The sequence below is a fragment of the Mauremys reevesii genome, linkage group 11 (assembly GCF_016161935.1).
Source record: "Mauremys reevesii isolate NIE-2019 linkage group 11, ASM1616193v1, whole genome shotgun sequence".
NCBI lineage: Eukaryota > Metazoa > Chordata > Testudines > Geoemydidae > Mauremys > Mauremys reevesii.
The window spans coordinates 55,176,742-55,201,593 of NC_052633.1; the positions used below are offsets into that span (position 1 = coordinate 55,176,742).

The 24,852-nt window shown below is 38.6% G+C and overlaps 1 protein-coding gene and 1 long non-coding RNA gene across 11 annotated transcripts in view; one reads left to right on the forward strand and one right to left on the reverse strand.

Annotated features, from left to right (window-relative positions):
• ARHGAP15 (Rho GTPase activating protein 15) overlaps positions 1-24,852 on the reverse strand; it is a 464,338-nt gene that overhangs the window by 71,249 nt on the left and 368,237 nt on the right. For all 10 annotated transcript variants that reach the window (XM_039495675.1, XM_039495671.1, XM_039495670.1 and 7 more), the window contains exon 12: positions 10,650-10,784. In XM_039495675.1, coding sequence (XP_039351609.1) covers positions 10,650-10,784 — 135 coding nt within the window. The remainder of the gene's footprint in view (positions 1-10,649; positions 10,785-24,852) is intronic.
• LOC120375068 lies at positions 15,377-17,085 on the forward strand. Its single transcript, XR_005586419.1, has 3 exons — positions 15,377-15,570; positions 16,317-16,483; positions 16,604-17,085. It is a non-coding gene; the product is annotated as an uncharacterized LOC120375068 (long non-coding RNA).

Sequence of the window (24,852 nt, forward strand, 5' to 3'; positions counted from 1 at the left end):
CTTTCCCTCAAGCCATTACTCCTCCTAACATGAACATCACTCCTTCGAGGTGGAAGCTGCACCCATTGCTGACAATGAGGAGAAACACCTTTCCCCAGCAGATCCTCCACGTGATCCCACAGGGCTGAAGTGCCCTCATCAGAACTTCAGTTCACCTGTCTTTCAGAGGAATCTCATCACACGTGATAAGTGTTTCCTCATCCTTTTTTGTTTCTCTTTCCCTCCATGGAGGACTGCCTCAAACTTTTCTCCCTCTTTCCTCCTCCATTCTCTCGCTCCTCCTCTACTAACCCCACAGATGAAATTCTAAGTGGGTTGCTTCGTTGCTTCCTTTGCCCCCTCCCAAATTTTTTCTTAATCACAAATCAAATGTAGGCTACAAAACCAAAATCCATTTGCTATGACTGTTTGTATGGACAACATTTCACTCTGCTGAATATTTGTGAAAAGTGAGTACAACAGGTGTGCAATATGCAATCTGGTTTTTAATTCACTGCAACATTTGTAAATATTCTCCATGATATTCGCTCAGCTCTTACATCGTGTAACACCAATGGAGAATCACTGGTGCACCAGGACTGAATCTGTCTGTAAATTAGAAACACACTTTTTTCAAATGGAACTGAGACATACTTTTCATATGGGTATTTTTGGACCAAATGACATTCCTTCTAAAGAGCCAGTGACTGTTTCCTCTCCTCCACAGATATGGAATGCTCTAAGTACAGCAGTTCCATGGAGTGTAGAAGAATGGAAAAAGCATTTAGTTTTACTAATGTATAAAAGTGTAGACAAACTTAATGGATTGTCAGATGGTTAAAACAAAGAGAAAGATAAAGACAGGATTAAAGCTGAATAAGATCCTATAAAAGAATAGGCAGTCTAGGGATTTTGGAGACAAGGCATGCTTCAGCACAATCCATTCTATTAGCACCTACCCACATGTACTGGTTTCAAAATGCTATCCTGCCCTTATGGCACACCGTGAAGCTCTACATTTAAAGGGGTTCTCATTGAACAGATTACCGCAGATTGGGGTCCAGTGATTTATTGTCTAAGCAATAAACCATTCATAACAAAGACACCTGTGCAAGCCAGTTGGCTGTAGTCATTCTTGTTTAACATTTAATTATGAATATAATTAGCATGAGTTAAGATACAGGACAGGCACGAGCAATACAATTTCCAGAATGCTAAGAAAAAAAACAACAACTCCCAAATACAACAACAAAATATGCAAGATATTGGTAAGAATATGTCCCTGCTGTGCAAACATATAAAACTCTCCCCAAAATCTATGCTAAAAATAATTTCTTTTAAAATTTTAGTTGCCTTGATACAGTGCAGCAGAGGATATCTTAAAAGTCTGCCCCGTGTTTAGAGTTCTGGATACTGTAAGCACATTTTTTTAGAATTTTTTTTTTGTTCCTTTCATTTTTAAGGCAATTTGTTACCAGCAGCTTTTTACATTCAACAACCATTTTCTGTCAAGTGTCTCAGGAACTTTGTTTTCCTCCCCCTTCTCTTTGAAGTGCAACTTAACCCATTACATGATGCCTCAACAAAAGTTTGATTAAGGGGCAGCATAAAGTCCACAGAAAAGAAAACAAAGATGTTGGACTGAGATTTTTCTCAAAAATCACCTTTTGCAGAATAGCTTTGTGCTACCAAAAGAAAGGAAGTAGCAAAATAGTGCAAAAGATCTCTTTTTAAAGGTGGCTTTTCATGCTCAAAAGAAAAAACAAAACAAAACAAACATCCAAAGCCAGTTTTAGTTTGGACAAGTATTTTGCAAGCTTACTGCTTATAATGACTCTGTGCAACAGATATCAATCCTGAGCTGCAGCACCTTTTTTTCATTTCTCACCAAATATACATGCGATCGTGCAAGCCCTCAGTGTGCAAGAAAGGAAAAATTAGCTGTGAATTTTCATTCTACCCTTTGTTTCTTGTCTTTTAACCCGTTACTGAGCCATGAGAGGACCTTCTCTCTTATTCTATGACTGCTTAGTTTGCTTAGTAGCCAATAGTGAGGACCTTGTCAAAGTATATTATATCAACTGGATCATCCTTGTCCCAGGAGCGCCAGAAGGTCCCTGAAAGTGACGCCCAAACCGTGGCCCTGCCCCCACACTGCCCCTTTCTCTGAGGCCCCACTCCCACGCTGCCGCTTCCCACAAAGACCCTGCCAGCTGCTCACTCCTCTCCGCACCCTCCCCCCATTGCTTGCCCTTAGAGCTGGTAAAAAATGGGAGGACCATGGCCCCCTACTCTCCCCATTCTGGCACTCCTGCCTTGTCCAAAGGCTTGTTGATACTTTCAAAGAATTCCAAAGATTGGTGAGACACGATTTCCCTTTACAAAAGCTGTGTTGAGTCTTCCCTAACATAGCTTGTTTATCTATATATCTGATAATATTGTTTTTTAGTATAGTTTGCTTGGTACTAAGTTTAGGCTTACCAGCTTGTAATTGCCAGGATCACCTTTGGAGCTTTTTAAAGAAATAGGCATTACATTAGCTACCCTCCAGTTATCTGGTACAGAGTCTGATTTAAGTGATAGATTACATATCCCAGTTAGTAGTTCTGCGGTTTTACATTTGAGTTCTTTTGGAACTCCCTGAATGTCTCCCTGAGGACAATAATAGCCATGTCGTGACCTCCTGTTGTAACCCTAGAGGCTGGAAGGGGATAAGTGGGAGGTATAGCTCTTAGGGAAGGGGATCTGAACAATTTCATTCCCATTCTACCTGGATCTGAGCAGAGGAAAGACCAATTGTAAAGAATGAGGCATGAGCTGCAGCCACTGGACACAAATGTCTCTCTAGTATCAGAAAGGTTGCAGGAGCTGGCATCTTTCATGCAAGTTGAGCTTTGCATATAAAACAGCTTGTGGGAAAGAGGTATGCTCTGCGACCTTCTTAACCAGCTCTGCACAGGATTTGCCTACATGCTGGCTGGGAGCAGGAATTCCTTCCTCTTGGTTGCTACAGGAGGCCTTGCCTTCCCCTGAGAGTAATAGGGGTCCCATGCTTAGGGGAGAGGCAGAGGAGCTTTACAAAAACTTACCCCTTACATGCTACTGGTTCTGGCTTGATCTCAGTGAAGGAGCTTCCATGTGGCCTGGTTTCTGTCTGCCATTTCAGCAGGGTAAGGGGAGGAAAGGTGCTGTCCCTCAATCCTCCTCAGAAAGCTAACAGATTTTTTTTTAGTTTAACAGTTTTGAGAAGAAAAACTTCAAAGCCAATGAAGCCACTGAGAGGCATTAAGTTAATACGCTTTTAAAAATCTTGTACAAGCTCTACTCCAAAGAGGACCCTGGAAGTCTGCCATGTGTGCCACTTGGAGGCAGATAATTCTGGCGAGCTCATCCTGAGGGGCGATCCTACAGCCAGACTCAGAGCAAAGATCTGGTCTGCCTCTAGTTGCCATAGAGATGGGGAACCCCCACTTTGAAGACAGTCTGACATGCAGGGGACAGAAGACACATTATGTCACTAGTACCTTACCCAGATTTTGAAATAAGTCTCAAGTCCCAGTGAAAAAATATCACTTTAACCCACAGCACTACTCTATATCTAGGGTGAAATCATGGCCCCATTGAAGTAAACGACAAAACTCCCACTGACTTCACTGAAGCTAGAATTTCACCCTTGCTGTTTTAAGACTAAAAGCAATGTTAAAGCATTGTGTACTTTTGCATGCAATGTAATACATTTGTTTTCATTCTGGTAATACAGCTTGCTTCTGTATTGTATTGTTTCTGTGTTTTAAAAGAACATGACTCTATGGACTTTGAGATTGCCACATAGGACCAAGGGACATCAATTCTCCATCTGGCCAAAACTGTACTAAACTAAAATCTAACTTCCTTTATTAACTAAAAGAGTTGACAATAATATATCATGTTCAAAATCCTAAGTATCCATCTTCTTAAATGTTCATATATAATAGGACTATGCCAAACACTGTAGGGTCAATAGTAATGACATTCTGAATTCCACTTAGCTTGCACAAAAAGACGCTCATAGATATGAGGTGGTGTCTTATTACTGGTTAATTGACAGGACATGTGTGAAGTCACTTGAAGAGAGTGTTAATGGTCCATAGGAGCAACCAAGGCCAAAGGGGGAAAACACACTGTAGGTGGAAGCCCACAGCAATAGAATATTACAATTTTATTCAGAGGATTGTTTGGGAAAGAAAGAGCAGATCAAAATTCCATAGTCATCCAGAGATATTTAACATACCATCTAGCTTGCATCTGGATTAACTCTGCTTTCCAAAAAAGCTTATTTTGCAGAATGCTTTTTAAATTTCCAGGTGAATCTGATGCAAAGCTCTCTGTCACTCCTCTGCATCACAGTCCTGAACTCACATAAAAGGAAGAAATAGCTTCTGAGAACCTGGCCGATTTTCGTGCTTATTGGGTTGGCCCACTTCATAGCCAAGACTTTGAACGTCTGAAACCTTAGTAAATCTGAGATGGCATTGGTTAAAGAGCTGTCCTTTTTATTATGCATATTTCAAATTTAAATCTGTAACATGGTTGTGGCTCAAGACCACAACTATTCTTTGTAATGAAATTAAAGCAGACTTGAAAATAAGAACAGATGAAGAGAGAAGAATGAAAAACGCTGAAGATGCAGAAAAACGGAAAACAAGAAAAACTAAATAAAAATTTGATTTGATGTCATCAAGAATTAATAAAAACATAATAGGTAACTAGATGGAAATATTTTGAAGAAAAGCTAGACAGAGATTAAATAGATAGTGACATTGGCAAAAATTGTTCTTTTTAAAGGCTTTGACAACTAAAACTATTGTATTTTAATAAAAAAGAGCTGTGATATGATTCTTAAAAATAACTCACATCTATGATACTTCTATGTCCTCCATTACCAAAGTATCTGAATCATAATATTTAACACACTTCTCTTCCCCACCTCATACAGGTATTGTGAAGTTATTTTCCTCCTTTTGCAGCTGGGGAGCAGATGCATGGAGAGACTACAGGCTAGATCCACAAACAGATTTAGATTCCTAGCTGCCACTTTAGGGGCCCAAATCCAAACCTTAAATCTTCAAAACCTCTGCTCCGCTCTGCCTAAATTCTCTAGGTGCCTACATTTCTGCCAGTGGGTACACACACAGCCATCTAAGACCTGACATTACTGAGCTGCTTGGTGCATAAGTCTGGCTGGATTCACTAACTGGATGTTCTCCCTCCTATCTCATTTGCAGTGCCTCATCTGGCAGGTAAGGTCAGAGCATGCCTAACCAACACAAAGCACAGAGGTGGTGATGCTCTCTTCTGTCCCAGCACCCAAAATGTTCACCCAGGATGTGGGAGCCCCAGGTTTTAATCCTCCCTCTGCCTAATTGGAGGAGGACTGTTTGAAACCAGGTCTCCCACCTCTCAGTGGGTGGGCTACAGGGCGTGTCTCTCAATCACTCCTGTTGAAGCTATGTCATTTTGTATGAAATATTTAAATAGCTATTGGAGCAGAGACAAGAACCTGAGTCTTCCAGATGAGTGCACTAACCTCTAGGTTATAGATTCATTCTTTCCTTCTGGCCCTACAGAGCTTGCACTCAGGTCTACTAAGTTCTATGCTAGCGGCCTAATCACTGGGCCATCCTCCCCCACATATATACTGATTAAACTACATAGCTACACTTTGACACATTAATGTCCATGCAGCGTTCCTCCTCTCATAAGGATCTGAGGTATTCTTCACCTGAAATGATACCAGGCAGTAGGCATATAACAAATATTACTAGACTTGAACTCATTCTTTTGGGCTATACAGTGAAGGTGAATCATTATACCACATGACCAAATGCAAAAGACAAAATACACTTTTCCATGTCCTTTCCCTTTTACCTTTACACAGGGCAAGTTAACTACCCACTAAAAATCTGTGTGCTGCTAGCAAATAGCTTAACCCTTAAGTGGATTTCTTTTGTACTGTCAGTGGCTAGAGTGGAATGGCAGAAGGCAATACAAATCAGATCCAGTGACAGAGGTGATTAATCATTCAGACTTTGGTCCAGATTCTGTCATCCCTGCTCATGTTGAGCAGAATTTTACTTTGCATCAATCCTATTAAAATCGATGGGGCTACTCATGGATTAAGGTGCTTCTTAATGTAAATGTGGCAGAACCTACCCTTATATTAGCATTTTTGTACCCACAACACAGATATACATGTGTACCCATAGTGACATGTTTGTGATGTGTAGGTGGAGTTCCAGAAAAAATTGTGTATCTAATGCCCAGGACCTGATAAAGTAAAATATTCATTGGCCAGAGGCCTTGTGATCTTCCACTCCTTACTGTTTGTAAATCTTCAAACATACTTCATAGGGGTAGTGATTACGCACATTCACCAGGCCAAGCGAAACTTGATATGATTTCCCTGAATTAAATTCTAATGTTATGGCCATATCTAAGTTTGTTTATAAGGGGGCATGGAATGTTGAGAGATGATGCAAGCAATTTGACTGACTAATACAGTGTAGTAATTTTCTGGAGCTATGTACATACCAACTGAAGCCAAATGAAACTGCTTTTCAGTTTCATTTGGATATTTCCTGTGGGGGGAAATATCCACAGGCTTACTGTGTAAGTTACTTTTTCATTTAATGCTTAAAATAGCATTAGCATAAGGATAGCATGAAAGTTCCTGGGAATTAACTTCTCCTACCTAGCAGGCTAAATCCTCAGGAAATGCCCTGCTTCTTGATTATTCCCAACTATTACAAATAGCAGGATTTTAGACTACTTCATCTTCCTCACCATATACATGGATCTAAGTAGTGCTCAGTGCAGAACCCAAGGTTTGATGGTGGGGTAGGGTAGCTCTGTTACCATTTCTCCTTTAATCCTAGGATTGTTTTGTCCTCTTCTGTAACTTAGGGCCTGTCTTCACAGTGCGTGGCAGCGCTTTAATGTGGCTGTGTAGTCATAGCACCAGTTCTGGGAAAGAGCTCTACCAGCGCTCTAAAAAACCCACCTCCATGAGGGGAATAGCTCCCAGCGCTGGGAGAGCGGCTCCCAGTGCTGGTGCACTGTCTACCCTGCCATGTTACAGCGCTAAAACTTGCAGCGCTCAGGGTTTTTTTTTTTCCACACCCCTGAGTGAGAAAGTTGCAGCGTTGTTAAGTGGCAGCATAGACAAGGCCTTAGTAAGGGCCCTTTACAGCTGCTCTGCTGGTGCAGGATCACCAGAGTGCACTTCACTTTGGCAATACCACCTCATAGAAACTAGGCATAAGTGTCGTAGACCCACCTAGCTCATCTTTACAGCACCCAGGGGACTCATCTACAACAGGGGAATCCCACAATACCCACTTAAGGCAGCTTTATATCTGCTTAGTGTTTACTGAGCAATGCAAATTAGCCAGAGAGGGGCAGTGGCAAGGGTCTGGTCTCACGTCATTCTCACTGAAGTCAATGAAAGTTTTGTAATTGATTTCAGTGGGATCATGAAAGGGCCCCTATATTATCAAATGGATTATTAAAAGAACAACAAAAAAACAACAACACCCCTCTGCTCACACCACATACACACCTGACTCTAAGTCTAAAAGCAATAAAAAGGTTCCATGTGGGTTGTTTTGTAAATCGTTAAGGTAATTTCTAGCTAATCGAAAGCATATGGAGGGATAGAGACTATGGTTGTAGGGGCCAGATATACAGATTGATTGAATAGATCTGGTAGATTACATTAGATGGATGGATTGGCTAGAAATCATCCTGAGGTGTTACAAAGGAAGCAGCAAGGACCAAGGATTATGAATAGAAGCAAATAATGTTTTTATCAGACTGCTAGTATTTTATTCTTAAAATTAAAACCCTTTCAAAAACATCTGTTCATTAGTCTATCAATGTGTATAACAGTTTTCAGAATCATAACAAGGATTAATTATAGTTAAAAGAGCAGAAACATTAATTTCTCATAGATTACCGGTTCTCTAACTGGGGGACGGGACCCCTCAGGGGGTCACAAGGTTATTTCATGGGGGGTCGTGAGCTGTCAGCCTCCACCCCAAACCCCGCTTTGCCTCCAGCATTTATAATGGTGTTAAATAGATTAAAAAGTTTTTTTAATTTATGAGGGGGGCACACTAGGAGGCTTGCTATGTGCAAGAGGTCACCAGTACAAAACTTTGAGTCCCACTGTCATAAATATCACTGTCATAAATATCAGTGCACTAGTAGGCAGTCATTCCAAACCCGCAAAAAAAAAACAAACCTGCAGAAATTGGGCTTGTTTATGGCTTAATTGGCTTGTGAGTTGCTTGTTGGATAGTTTTTGGCTTGTAGCTTGTTGCTTCTTTTTTTTTTTAATCGGCTCCCAGCAAGCAGGGGTAAGGGGGAGGGGGGGCAAGCAGGGCAAGGGGCATGCAGGGGCAAGGTGGGAAGAGACTCGGGGCTCACCACAGGCTCGGCCTGCACGCCGGGGGGATCTAGTCACAGCGAGTGTTGGGGTTCTTAGGGACTGGCTTGAATTGGCCTTGTTTTGAAATGGGATTAGCTTGATTTTTGGCTTACTGTGGCTTATTGTTTATTTACCCGTGTGCAAGTTGGCAACTGTGCTAGTAGGGTGTGTTTGTGACAAGCTTTCAAATATTAATGCCCACATTTCTTGCTAGCTACTTGTTAGGGGGAGGGATAGCTCAGTGGTTTGAGCATTGGCCTGCTAAACCCAGGGTTGTGAATTCAATCCTTAAGGAGGCCACTTAGGGATCTAGGGCAAAAATTGGTCCTGCTAGTGAAGGCAGGGGGCTGGACTCAATGACTTTTTGAGGTCCCTTCCAGTTCTAGGAGATTGGTATATCTCCAATTATTACCTTTGTCCTGCTTTGAGCAGGGGGTTGGACTAGATGACCTCCTGAGGTCCCTTCCAACCCTGAGATTCTATGATTCATCAATAAGAGATGGGAAAAAATGAGCCAGCAGAATATTTCGCATGTGAAGGCTAACACAGAGGGTGAGCCCATAAGTTAACGTGAAGGATTTGTTTTCTTCTGGTTCAGCTGAAGCACAAAAACTGAAGGACTGCAAGGGTAGTAATAAGGGCGAAGAAAGCCTAGATTTAGCCCCAAAAGAGCAGTATTATGAGGGGGAATCTGCACATCAGAAAGTGAAGGCAGAGAGTATGTATTAAATACTTGACTGTAGAATAAAGTAAATGGGATGTGAAGCAAAATGCACATCAGGTAGTGCCCCATGTACCTACTATATCCTCTTGAAGCACCAAAGATCCAGCACATCAAGAGGACATAGCAGGTAGATGGGGCACCACTTGAAGTGCATGTTGGAACGTCAGTACTTCAAAGAAACATCTCTTCATTCCAATGCAGCACAGAAGTTGAAGCTGAACACAGTAAGGAAATGGGTATACTCCCCCCGCCACTTTGAGCATTACAGAGACTGCGAGATGTGGCTCAAACCCCAGAAGACAATCTTTACTCCAATTTTTCTTGTGCTATGAAAGAAGATGGGGGGGGGGCATGGATTGAGCCTCCGAAAGTGAACTTTTACAAGATGCATTTTCTTTGCATTGTGTATTTAACTACAGGATATCTTTAAGTAGCCGAGAGGGGAAGAGAAGGATCTTGAGAGATTTATTCAACTTCATTATATCTGATGCTAGTCATGAAGAGCTTTAGTTGAACCTAAACACTCTTATGAACATAAAATCAAATTAAACAGCACATTAAGGTTTCCATATTCTCTGACTGATGTGCGCGCGCGCACAACTCTCATTAACGGTAATGGCAGTTATGCGTGAGCGTCATTCGGAGAACAGATCCCTAAGTGCTGTATTGTTTTTCCTGGAGATTTTTCTTTATTGGGCTTTATTTAAGCTCCTGTTAGGCTTGCAAGCTTTTTTTTAAAGGAGAAGAAAAGGGAGAGAGAGAGAAAAAAAGCCCAAACTCAGATTGTTTGGCAGGCAATTTCTCCCCCCAAGCTGTCACAGTCTACAAAGTGAACCCTAAGATATTAAATTTAGAGAAGTGTTGGTAGCATAAAACCCCCAGCTATATGTACCAGAAGTTGCTTTGTGTTTTGAAAATACTGGTTCCACTTGCAGTAATTTTTAAAACAAAATTCATACTAGGTATGAAAAAGAAAATATCACAAATATCGTTACATTATACCTATGGTCATTGTAAGACACAGTATGCAACCATGTGCAACCTGAGATATGCATCTCTTTCTGCATACATACTGCTGAACTTTCCCCTCAAAACATGAGTAGATGCTCTTATAATTCACAAATATTAGTCCTGCACTAAAATATTGTGGTTGGAGGTACACAAATTATCAGTGTAGAATGTCTCCAGTGAAATGAGACAAAATACAAGCATTTTATTCCTTTCCTCAATCTCGCTTACCCGCTTAAGATAAATTGCATATTTAAAATGTGCACACAGACAATATAGTAATTTTTCCAATTTGATAATAAAATGCTTTAAGATATAAAAGACAATCAAAACCAATAAAAAGACAGGATCAGGTTTAATTGAAGGTAAATCATGTCAGAGATGCCTCTGTACTTCCTTTTTTTTTTTTTGGTTGATTATTTTTAACTGATAGGCTATTTCACTAGCTGCTACTGTATGTGATGTACTTACTTATTGCCTCCAAAAACTGTTCAAAGAAGCAGTATGGGAACAGTGGCTCAGGCAGCTCTCTGAAAAACATCTTGAGTGCTCCGGTGACAACGTGGATGTCCTCCCACTGGCTGTCGTCCAAATTCAGCTTCTCTTCTGGGAAAACACGAGGAGAAATGGAACAACTGGTTTTAATGAAACAATTACAAGACACTAATTATTATGTTAATGTTTGCCTACTATCATCAGCAACCGTTAACAGCCTTCTGCACCTAGAGGTTTGGTGCTGTGCATGTGTGTGTGTGCGTGTGTGTGTTTTTTTTGGTAGGAAGAGCACATTTTGAATGGAATACCATCTGTAGGAATGCAGCTGACAAAAAAACAAGAGACACAAAGAGACAGTACCATTGACACAGTATGTCAGATACATTTATTCCCATAATGCTTCAGTATGAAAATTAGCATCACAGCTCAACATGATTCAAAGCTATTTGGTTTTGAGGCCGAGGGGCTAAGAGTTGCCAATGATGGCCGGCTCAAGGGACCGGCCTAAAGGCCTTGCTGAGCCAACAGGAGACATATGCTAAACATGGCAATAGAAAATGAGTTATTGCTTTACATGTGTTAGCCTTGCTATGTACAAGGGAATAATGGGTAACACTTTTCTCCTTTTTTGCCTGAATGCAATGTCAGCAAGGAATAAAGTACTGCGAGAGAAAGGATATTAATTCCTTCTTACTGCTTCAAAAATATTTTGTTTGGTTTTCATCTCTGGGAGGAAGATTTGCCCAGCAACAATATTAGACAGACCCCTGTTGGCCTACCTAGGCTATGCAAAGCTGTCAAAAATGATAACACACTAAAGACAAACCACAAGTGCTTACAAAACTGTTTTTGCAAACAACCAAAATGTTTTCTTTTGAAGCTTGACTGAGCTGAGGAATTTAAATATAAAAGACACTAAATGCTAAAATAAAGTTTCTAATAAAAACAAAGCAAGATTGGGTGATTATTATTCTATTTTTGTCTTCTTGTTATAAAAGTCTGGTATTGTTAGAACACAATAAACAACTGAATCATACTCCATACAAAACTCTGTGAAAGTGTAAATACCCCTTACAATTAAAAGGATACATACTCTCTGGAAAATTCTGCTATCCCAAAAATGGATTTGGCTTTTAAAATGTGTAGTGTGACTTTAACTTTTAGACAAGTTTTAATCTTTGTGCAAATCTAGAGACAACCATGAAAACGATCAAACAAAATCAAAACAACATAATCCTGGCAAGCTATACCAAAGCTCATTGAAATTGGGTGTTTAGTAGTTCAGTTGGACTCAAGTCCATCCTGTTTACCCAACTTTAACATCATTTTTATCATTCCATTCTTTATACTAAAGAATGGAAAAACCTGGACACCATTAATTTCAGTTCTTCTGGTGGTTTTTCTCTATAGAGAATTTACTTTTGTGAAGAAGTTCAACTTCAGGATGCAGATTTCTTTGTGTTTCTCTATAAATGCTAATAAATGTTTTATGAAATATTGGACTCAGAAGGTGTCTGCAAATAAATAAGTTAATGCACCCATGCCTCAATTTATAGTAATATGTGTCAATGAAGTTGAAACAGTGAACTTGTGCTTATCACATGGGTTTTTTCTCTCTTCTTTTTTAAAAAACTTCAAATTCTTACCTACACCATAAAAATAATGATTTGATCTGAACTGAATTAGCAGAAGGGGCCTTGTTTAGACCACAAGATCATATTTGATTGATCGTATTTCAACAATTAGCCTTTTATTTTGTCACACACTATTGAAATAGATCGACAGCATCTTAGCAGGCCAGCTTTAAACAGTCAACTGTTCACAATAGCATCAAAAAAAGAGACCTAATGGGGTTTACTGTCACTTTAAAGAACAGGGTGGGTTTTCACATTGTTGAAATCTGTCAGATATTTTGAAATGTCCCTCTCACTATGGTGCCACACCCCCTGCGTGTCCTTATAATAAAATTGGTTTTACTCCTGATTAAATCATTTTCTCCCTACCCACTACCATACTTCTCATAATGGACCTGTGTGCTCTACAGCTGGTGTTCTTCCCATGGTACCAATTCTTACTTTATCTTTTAAGCACTTTGCTGCTAAGATCTCATGCAGAGTGCTTATGTTTTGTTAAGAGCTTCATTCTTAGAGAAATAGCTTAACACATGTTCTAAAAATGTTGTACAACTTATTGCTTAAAACACATTTAGAAAATGTATAAGTACTGTAGCTCTGGCACAGAACTTTAAGTAGAAACCTTAAAAAAAACCCTTTGTTTTTACCATGCATTTGTCTTAAATGTCTAATGCGAAATGCTCTGCTTCTCAGGCTTTACAGAGACTTATCTGCCCAGATTTTTGCACCATTTCCAGCTCCTCAAGGAAATGTGTTAGGAACATCTCCTCTGGAAAGCAAAGGGTGTCACTTTACCCTCTAGCAATAAGAGATTTTTTTTAAAAAAATGTTTGCTAGACGGGGCAAATGTCAAGTAAAAATATTACACCGTAGAAAAATTAAAAAGAAGATATCAGTCCATTCAATGTAACATTTTAATTCTGATCCTACTGGTTGGAGTCACTCACATACTGTGGTGATGGGGCCATATTCGGAAGATACATACATTTCAAATGCATTTCATTTTCAACAAAGGGCCTGATCCTATAGCGTTTACTCAGCCTCAACTCCTAGTGGAGTCAATGAGTGTTTTGCCTAAGTAAAGATTTGGATCCAGAGGACATAGATCTGGTAACTGATTTCCTTGGGAGTGGAGGATGCTGAACACCTCATAGGATCAGGCCCTAAAATTGCTGCTTTTGTAAAGCATTTGATTCTTCCCCCACTAATTGGCAGATGATATCATTTTATCTCAGATACAGACATAAGCACATTTAAGGAGCCTCACAAACATATTATGCTAGTAGAATGCTAAGAATGAGAAGTGACAAAGTGAAAACAAGAAAGTTAGAGGGGCCTCATCAAGACTCTTAGGGGAAAAAAAGTTACATTTGTTTTACATTCATGAAGGGAGTGTGGGCTTTAACGATTTCGTTATTATTTTTAAATCAACTTTTTCAGTAGTATATCATTTAATTTTTTTTCTTGTACTAGTTCCAGTGCAAACAAATATGTGTTCATGTGTGGGTGGCTGATGTGCACCATAAGGGTCTCCTCCTCAAAAAGGAAAAAATAATCCATGGAAAGATCAATTAAAAAATGAAACAAAATAATCAAGACTGTACCAAGACCTAAGTTTTAAAGAGGATCAGATTCCTTTAGAGGATGTACTAGCTTGCATACGGCGCTGTCTCTGGAAAGAGTAATGATCCTTTGAGCCCTTCTCTCAAGTGTTCTTTATTTTGTGAAGCATCCTGTTTTTTAGACCATTTTACTGGGCATATCTTGCTGTCATGCCACATTGCCAGTAAATTCCAAAGGGCCACATTAGGCTGTAGTTCATTCTGCAAATTGTCCCATTCATTTCACTGGGATCATTCCCAGAGTAAGGGACTGTCCAATGTGAATACAGACTCTAGCCCACAGTGTATGTGTACCCTCCATGAGGGTCTTATGCCAATGAATCCACCTCATTTAGTCTAATCAGTGCAATAGTTCCATTACGCCTGCTAACTGGTTATCTGTTCTGTGTTAAAGCAGAAGGGAAAGGAGTATGGATCACAATTTAAAAACAGGAGACCTGGAATTGGTTGAGATAGGAGAGAGAGGGGAGAAAAGTGGAGGACAAAAAGACCAAGAGAAAACATGGAGAAGAATGGGGAATAGAACAATGGGTAGAAGGGGAAAGGAACAAGTTAAGGAGAAAGAAACTAAAGAAAGGTAAGGAGAAAGGATCAAGGACAAATACATAAGATGGTGGTGGGAAGTGACAGGGACAAAGGGGAGGAACAGAGACAGAATTGGAGAAGATTAATGTCTCACAGTTGGGGGTCAGGTCGGTTTCTCATGGTGCATTGGGGATCATTGTTCTACACTGCTGCAATGGAATACTGAGAAAGGTGTGTTGGAGTGCGGACAGAGGTTCCTCGGGAGCTGGAAAATCTTATTCCAAACCATTTCCAAGATAGCATATCTTTTCATTAGGCTAATTGGGGGCATTCAAAATGGCCATTTGTTTATTTTTATGGGAAACAAAATACCAAAACAACAAAACAACCACCAACATCACCAACACCGATACCGTATATTACCATTTATCTGACTGGCCTGGGGGAAATCTGAAACTTTCGGACAACCGGCACTTGGATAACTGGAAGTGTTATTAATTAACATAGGGCTATATGGGGGACACAGTGTAGATTCAAATAATTAGGATTTTCGGATATCTGGAAATTGGATAACTGGAATTATACTGTACATAAAGAAAGAACAAGAGCAGAACTTAAGCCCCTGTTCAAAGCTGTTTTCAAAAATATCTTCTCAAAAGGAGGACACTACAGCTTGTCATCTTGAAATGGCTCCTTTTGATATTAAACACTTATATTATTTTTACCATTTCCCCTGAGGGAAAGCCTTGCACTGTCACATTTACAAAGGCCCACAGTCCCTCCCTTATCTGGGTGCTGAGGAAGTGAAATGCCTTACCCATTCCATGTCATTTGTGGGTTCCTACCCATCTGACTAAAAGCCAGGGAAACTGTTGGCCAACATGACCCAATAGATACCTTCCAGCTGAGAACTCCAAAATGGAGCCCCAAGACAAAATAAAGCCCTCTCCCATGGCAACGGGGAAGGGGAGAAAGGACAGTTCTTCCATCAAATGGCCTCCCCCTTAATACCCTTTCCATCATTTTTGTGTGGACAGGTTCTTTTGGAGACACTTCTCTGATCACCCACTCAACAGCAGCATAACAAAGGATCTACACAGGACAGCTTAGTCTGGGGTAAGCTGCATGAGATCCCGGGCCACAAAGCAATGCTCTATCACCTGACCATAGACTAGGTGCAAGGCTCTGCTATTCCTTTTCACATTGGGTCTGAACATCCTCAGGATTGGTAGGAGGCTTGTTTTATTTTAATTTGTTTTAGCTTGATTGACAACATAAATGTATGTTAAAAATGACAAAAACTTGCCCAATTAAAGATGAAGCTGCCTTTGGTAAAACCCCTGTAATGGTGTAATCTCATCAATGCTGTCAGGAATAAGGAAGCAACCAGCTGTCTGCCTTTTTAAAGTGATGACATTGTATTTTACAGTAGTGATGGAAAATATCAAAAGCTTTGGAGTTTCAATTTAAATAAGCATCCAAAAGTTCAGACATTCATCTGAACAACTAACACTGAACCTTAGAACACACTGTATGGAACACCCATCCCATGGAGACCGACAAAGTCCTCTCCTCCTTTGTGACACTTCTGTCCAACCTGCATGATGCTTTCTCCTCTCCCCTTCTCTAAGCTCAAAGTGGCCTATTGTCTAGATTTGCACAGTCCTATCTTATCTTTCTCTTCCAGGACCTTTCCAGTTGATAAAAGAAGTAGGAAATACCAGTGAAGTAAATCACTGGGTTTTATTGGTAATATGTTCATGTATATAGTTTCCGCCCTGGGTGCCCACAGGGGCGCAGGAAGGATGTAAAATATTCATGAATAGCTTTTTGCTTAATTCACCAAACTTTATTGTTGACAGATCTTCATGGATCCAATCAGTAAAACAAAAACAGCATTTACTTCCCTACTGTGTAAGTCTCCACCAGTTCAAAAGAAGGGCCTCTTAATGGAAAATTGAAGCCTTTACTTTACAGCATTTGACGTAAATAGACGATATATGGATAAAAGGACAAGCAAATAACTTACGTATGTATCTATGTATTACTAGTATGCACGTTATCATGGTGCTTAGGTGCAAATTACTGAGCAACTGTAACTAAAAAGCAAAACATTTTTAATGTGTGTTAATGGTGTTGTTTATTCCAGTTCTCTGAAATGACAGTTCACTGACCTGAGGGCAAGTTGGAACAACCCAGTGCTGCTAACTTAAATCATAATGTGTGCCAGGAAGAAATAGGATTTCTATACTTGGACACACTGGACCATATTCATCCTCAGAGTAACTTCACAGAAGTCCATGGAGTCACACGGGGATGAACTGTTCATTGTTTCTGAAGACAGAGATCCAATATAGTCAAAAAATTACAAGCAACTCAGAAATAGTACACCATGAAAACATTAAAAGTAGTTCAAAAGTTTTGAGACATGGTCAGCTGGTGATTCCACTACATCAAATATGTTACCACTTTATCAGTTTCTGTAAATAACTGGAAGCATAAAAATATACAGTGACACTAAATGAAGACTGAAATTGGTATGCAAAAACAAGCTTTATCATTACCATATTCTTCTCTGTCCTTCTCTCCAAATAACATTTTAAGGGTTAGATGCTGGTGCTATTTGTTGCAGCACAACCACTAATGATTTGAAATAATAATTACAGTAATAAATTGCATTATGTTTACAAATACTTAGAAAATCAGAAAAATAAACTGAATCAACTATTATATACTGGAAGAATAGTGGTTTTATATGTCATCAAATATCTGTCCTCAAAATACAATTAAAATATCTTAAGAATTATCATAAAGCATACTACCATAAATTAACCATAAGTAAGATCAGACATAATAACCTATATCCAGTCTGTTAGCTCTATAACCAGAGTATACAAAGCCCACAGGGCCAGATTCTTGCTTCCACTCCAGCACCACTGCAGCACCTTTGGGGTCCACGGACAACAGGTTGAGAACCTCTGTCATGGAGAATATACCCCTATGGTATAAGTTAGCATAGCTATGAAGCTGCTGTACTTATGCCAGGGCCAGCACATACCAGATTACAGAATCCTGATGACTATCACACTTCCCTTCACTAAACAAAGCTCAGATGTAAGGCAGAACCTGGATCACAGACTTTATATAGCCCACACAAATAAGAGGCATGAGAAATGATTATATTTGTTCTTATGCAGCTGGGAAGAAAATGTCTTCTTGCAAGAGGACATTTCTTTTTGTGACATAGCAACTTTAATTTCACAGTTGCTTTGTTCTTTTTGTTTGTTCTCCCAACTGTTTCCATTATTCTGCACCAAACATATGTATTCCTTATTCCTAAATCTCAGCTATTTGATTTCATTCAATTTTCTTGGTAAATGCTAACAACAGTACTCCAAACATCCTGGATTGTAGGACACAGGTGTCAAATTATTTCTTATATAGAGAGCTTGCTTTTCATTAAATATGTTACCATCCGAAGGCTTTCTGTACAGCTTTATTTCTTCTCTTCACCTGATCATTCTGATTTGTATAGTATACATTAGCCAGGCTAAATATCCCCCTTTCCAGCTTCCAATCCATTGCCATCTTTTTGGTTTCTGTAATTGTGCAGTAGACACAATTGTGATATAAATGTAGAGTTCATACTCTCACCCTTTTATGTTCAGGTCTTTAATAATTTCTTTAGGTACTTCAGCATAGATGACAATGCTATCACAAATCAGAGGTGGCTCAAATACACTGTTCTTCTTGAGGGTTTTTTAAGATCTTGTAGAAAGAGGAAGTGAAGATTGAGGGTGAGACAGTGTCTCTTTGTTCAATTCCATGCTTGAAAAATATCTCCATATTCTGTGTGATTTTTAACTGGATTGTACTATTAAAGCAGAGTTGTTTGGGATTCTGACATATAGTACTTTAATTCCTTCCCCTTTTCACTGCTTCTATTTCCAGCTTGTCAAAGGCCAGTTATAGCCTAAAAATCTATACACACTGTTTTGCAATATTTGGCAGACTTATTCAAAATGTATTTCACTGTCTGCTTGTGATCCAAGGGTCATAAATGACTTCACACATAATGTACCCCAAAGGGTAAAACATTCTTGAAATTAAATTGTAATAATTTGATAAAATAAAAAAAGGCAAAAGTAATTTTTCTAGCTACATTGCTAAAATTTAAACTCAACAAATGGTTTACTGTTTTCCCACCAAAAAATTATGTTACATTTATTCATTCCACAAGCAACTTCAATAGGCTAGATGTGAAAACAGGTCTGTTATAACTATCCTGTCATAACTAGCGGTCACACATACTTAAAGGAATCAAGCAACACGAGATGTGCGATACTGGCTCAAACCACTTGCCCATTAAATCCAGTATCCTGTCACTAGATGTTGTTAATCTCTAATGTTTCATAGGAAGACAAAAAACAAACACATTTCCAAACCATAAGCTACTTGGTGCACACAGTGAATTATAATACTAGGATTAAGCATGGGAAGGAAATTCCTTCCTGATTCCAGGAACAATATGTTTATTCCTTGATCAATGAGTTTTGATAATCAAAGGAGGTCATTAACAAACCAGTAAAGATCATTATAACTTATTCCATGGGTAACGGATGATCAACAAACTTGTGCCAGATTGATACCTGAACTAAAGTTAAGCAATTCCTCTTTTCCAGCTACAGTGCTATAAAAAAACACCTCACATACGTATTGGTGTATAGAATATTTTACGTATGGATCATTGGTTTACTTTATTAGGAGAAAATAAAATTAGGAGCTTGATCCTACAAAATTTAATTCACATGAGTAGTTCCATTGATTTACCTGGGGCTTCTCACCGGAGTAAGGATTATGTGTATGAATATGCCTTTGCAGGATTCAGACTCAGGTTTGCAGAAAGTCAGGAACACAGCTTCATATATGTGAGCTTTATGAAATTGGTTTCTGACACAAGCCAACAGAAAGAGGTGTTCTGACACAGTGGTCAGGTATTTGTATATTCCATGTACAAAAGTCAAGGACAGAACCTTTTATTTTGTATAGAATTTATCTTTTGTTCAGTAAGGCCAAAAACAATTCTGTTCATCAGAACTTTATAAAGAGCTGATACTAGTTTCATAATGTGAATCCATTTGGATTATCTGACCAAAGATAAGACTTCAATGGACTTACAGTATCATTCACCACTTTACCAGTGCCACAAAAGGGAATTACAATTAATTGGATTATGTTGGTCTCCACCCGCTGATTGCAGAAGAGGAAGTCTGAAACTGTAACTATTTCAAACAGACCATATCACTAATCAACCATGGGATTTGCACTTTAACTTATGAATAAGGCTTATTTTTTTTCTGTCCTGTCCTCTGGTTTGGAAGAGGTCATTTTAAGCAGTTTATTCAAGTTACTCAAACTAAAAGGAAATTCCCTTCATTATTTTAATTGGCTGTTTATAGCACTTATACCTGACCTTTTCTTTTTATATTATTTAACTGATTTATTTGTAGGGAATTGAGTACTCTTGAAAAATGCGGATCAGACTGCCCAGGAAACCAAAGTCTCTTTATCCATGTAATAGAAATTTCCCTACACTGCCTCATCAATGTGCTTCAATCCTGTTCTGGCAGGTCCTCTTTTGAGATAAAAGGATAGGTCAGTCTTCCGCCGCACACACTCAGCACTTGACATCTTTGTTGAGAATGCCACCTAAGGTAACAATTATTTTCAGTTGTGCTACATATAGCTAGGAACTTGACTGAGCCTACTAAACTCATGTCAGATAGGCCACTTATCAGCAACCAGATAGCAACAGTGTTCACTTGCTACTGTCCTGGGCTAGATTTAGGGCTTGTCTATATGGGAAAGTTATATTGGTATATACTAAGGTATTAATTTAAATAGCTATAAATATATCGCTGTAGCCCCCCGTGTAGACACACTTATTCCAGAGTGGCTGGAATAAGAGTGGCTTTTTCAGGTTACTTTATGTGGGATATAAACTGTACTGAAAAAAGGACATTTTAATTTCAGAATAAGAATGTCCGCACAGAGAGAGATACTGCTTTGACTATACCAGTATAACTATACGGGTATAAATGGTAAAACTTTTGAGTGAAGAGAAACCCCATAACTGGTGACTTAGAGGGAACAGGATCTTCTACCCATTCAGTCTTCTGAGTTATCAAATTCCCATCGCCTTTTCTTTTTATGAAGGATACAGGTGGATATTTGGTCCATTCTGTTTTGGAAAACTTTTCATTTATTTAAAGTAAACAAATAACCCCCACCACTTAACTTATTTTACATGCTTCTTTTAGCAAAAAAATGTTTAGCTTGCTTGCATCTAAGGCAGGGGTTCTCAAAGTGGGGGTCAGGACCCGTCAGGGGGTCACGAGGTTATTACATGGGGGGTCGCGAGCTGTCACCCTCCACCCCAATCCCTGCTTTGCCTCCAGCATTTATAATGGTGTTAAATGTATTAAAAAGTGTTTTTAATGCATAAGGGGGATTGCAATCAGAGGCTTGCTGCGTGAAAGGGGTCACCAGTACAAAAGTCTGAGGACCCCTGATCTAAGGCTTGACTTGAATGGGACTACCTACATATTTAAAGTTTGATATGTGCTTAAACTTAACTGAATCAGGACATGAGATGATCATTTTACATGCATAAAATAAAACTTTCAAGGGGGAAGACTTTATAACTTCATGAAAAAATATCCTGTTCACATTCATTGGTAGGTTTTCTAATATTAATAATGAAGTCTAAGGGCTGGTCCACACTAAGAAGCGGGGTCGAACTAGGGTACGCAAATTCAGCTACGTGAATAGCGTAGCTGAATTCAAACTACCTAGTTCGAACTACTCACCCGTCCAGACGCCGCGGAATCGAAGTCCGCGGCTCCAAGGTCGACTCCGCCACCGCCTTTTGCAGTGGTGGAGTACCGGAGTCGACCTTGGCGCTTCCGGAGTTCGAACTATCGCGTCCAAATTAGATGCGATAGTTTGAACTCCGAGAAGTCGAACTCACCGCGTCGACCCGGCTGGTAAGTGTAGACTAGCCCTAAGTATCATAAGTATCATCTTGAATTGTTCTGTTTCTTTAATGTGAAACGGATCTGGTCCTCACTGATGTTATTGATTTTCAAGGTTTATCTTTAAAATATATGTTTTAAAGTTACAGAACAGTGTAAAAGTTTTCAAAATGAGTCTTTCATTTTAATAATTTATTATTATGTATAATTCAATGGCTAAGCCTCCACACACTCAAATACTCATATGCAAGGTGAGTCAAATAACCCTACTCAGGTGTAAATTGGCATAGCTCCACCAACTTCATGGGAGCTACACTGATTTCTACCAGCTAAGGGTCTAAAACTGAAATATATGCATGTAGTTCTTTGTATGATCATGGGCATAAATGTGGTGCTGCAGTGATTATCATTTAAAAAAATTACACTTACCTGCAGTTATCACATTCTGATGTCAGGGATGCCATAGTTATTTCTTGATCTAGCCATAAGGTGAAGTGGCATATTCAGATATTAATGCAGAGTAATTGCTTGCAAATGTTGATTTTTAATGGCACTACTGTACCCATCTTAAATGAATACTGAGCTCTTAAAAATAAGAAAATCATGCCTTAAGGACCAAATTTGTATTCACATGTAGATGTGTCTATAGCAAATGTGGAAGAAGAAATTACACATGAAGAATCTTTCTACCTCTTCCCCCACAAAACTGTGTGGTATGACTTTCTTGGGTCATGCTTAATAGCAAAAAGGTTGAGTTGGGATAGGCAGGACAAAGATGGCATGGCATGCTTGAAAACACGGCTCTGCTTACCCTGCCAAAACACCATGTGCTATTCTGTGTGCACCCTTGCTTATTTAACCTTACATGGAAATAAACTACATGAGGGGCACATGAAAGTACATCAATAAGTTTCACAGTTCTTCTTTGGCAAAGAACTAGCTGAATGAAATGAAGATGATTAATGCCGCATGATTAATTTTCCTTCAGTTTTCTACACATTCCTCATAGTTTCACGTGAAAATAGGAGACATGGCCCTTTGTGTAGTTGGGAGTAATTATTAAAGTCATGCCTTTCCCCCCAACCTTTATACATATGGAAATGTACATCATGTTCTAAGACAGAAACTGCATGTTCATCCATGCTGCTTTAGCTGTGTATGTCTGCATCCATATTTTTGGTTTACACGGTTCTTCCCCATTGTGAACTTTCATTTAACCCCTAATATTTTAGTTCCTCTTGTTGCAATTATAATTCCTGGCATGATGAAAAAAACCCAGAAGAGTTCAAAAACTCTGGACACATTTTACTAGCTGTTTTTCCTAAAATTAATTTTTAGAATAAATGAGCATAACTTGACAATTTAAGTATAAAGTAGAATGTTTTCATACCTTTAGTGTATAGATATACCTAGAGATACACGGGTGCCCACACACCCTGTTCCCCCCAAGAGATATATTAAAATATTGGGTAGCTGACAGTGACATTCAAAAATTCATACTTCCTTTTGGATACAAAATTATATGAAAAGTTTCAAGGCAGCACACAACAAAGCAATTGACAAGAAAGATAGCATCTGCTTTTCTGTCTATTCAAGCTGAAGTTTTTCATTCTAAATGCAAGCAATGTTTCCTAAGTTAACATAATTAACTCACAACAATCCTGGAACATCATAATATAAGATACAGATGGAAATTCAAAGCTTTAAAATGTCTTATAACTGGAACAGAATTATCATTTTTAACTGAGCAAATCTGAATACTAATTAAAACAGGTGTTTTTATTTCAAACATTTTTGCACACTGTGAAATTACCAGCCGGGTTATTTATGTATTAGTCTACTATGAAGCATACCTTTCTTAAAAAATGAGATGTGTGATAACAACAAAGTTATGAGATAAAAAGAATGACACTCAATGCTGCTTCCTGAAACAATAAAAGACCAGTAGTTCAATTAGTTAGTAATTTCCATGTGACTACTTGACAGCTTCTACTAATTGTTAAGCTCTCACTAACTATTGCTTTACATAATTAATTATATTCAAACACAAACAACAAAGACATGTGGGCTAGGTGCCCTTTTGACAATGTTTGTAACAAACCGATTTGCTTTCCAAAAATATTTTTAGAACTAAAAGATATTAATCTTGAGAGGAAATACACATTAAAATCTTAGCACAGCTCTACATTTTACCATGGTCAGAAAAAAAATGCAGATTGGTTAACATGATATAATTTCTGCTGCATGCATAATAGCTAAAGTCTTTCTAGTTGAGATCTTTCATATTAATTTAGCATTGCATAAAATTCAGAGTAACAGGTCCAGAGGTCAAGCATCATTCATCATTAGTTGAAGTGACATTTGCAACCCTTCATATAGCAGCTGCTTGAAAGGGGAAAAGAAGGTATTCTTTGGAAGAATAGGGGGTAGAACACAATCCTAGCTCTATCTGCGGAAGGGAAAACAAGGTGCCGCTATGTCAGCATGGTAATGTGCTTAAATTTAGTGATGTCATTCTTCCATAACCCCAGGAGTCACAAGCTGCATTCCTGAACTTAGTAGTTCTGGTGGAGATAAGTAATAACTAGAAGTAAATGAATTACGTTAGTGTGGTTGTGAACACAGCTTTGTGCATCTAAATTATGATTTATATCAGATTCTAGCTTGTTTTTGAGAGTTTTCTACTTGTTAACAAGGCAGTCCTTGTTCTCATAGCATCCTCCAGGCACCATAGTTTCTGGGAAGCCAAATAAGATCACTGTTGAAACTGCAAGACAACATTCCAAGACGTTGCAGCAGAACACATTGGCCAAATTAGGACTTCTGAAGACTGTTAACAAACAAATAAAATCTTTTTTCTTTGTGTCACGGCTTGCCTACTATAAAACCTTAAGATCAGAACAGGAAATGTGAGCAATTAAAATGAAAAAGTAATCTTCTGCACAAAAAGATAAATATGTATTAAAAGGCTAATACTTCACAGTCCTTTTGATATAACAAGTACATTTTAAAGAAATATATATTTTATATCATAGCAATTTTTATGTGAAACATGCAGTCTCTTTGGAATTATGCATATTTTAAAATCACAGTCATTAAAACAGCATGCAATACAAAATAGTTATATTTTGGGGCTTTGTTAATATTTTGTGGTTTTAACTTTGACTTTGTTATTGTACCTATACGGTATTGTATTTGATTGATTCATGTAATTAATAATCTGTTGTTTTTTAAAGCACTCTTATGTTTAATATCTGGACAATTTTATGGTAAAAAGAGATTTAATCAATTTTACAAAGCGAAAACTAATAATTTTTAAAAGTCACCTAGAAGAATGAGCAGAATGTTCAAGGACATTGATTAT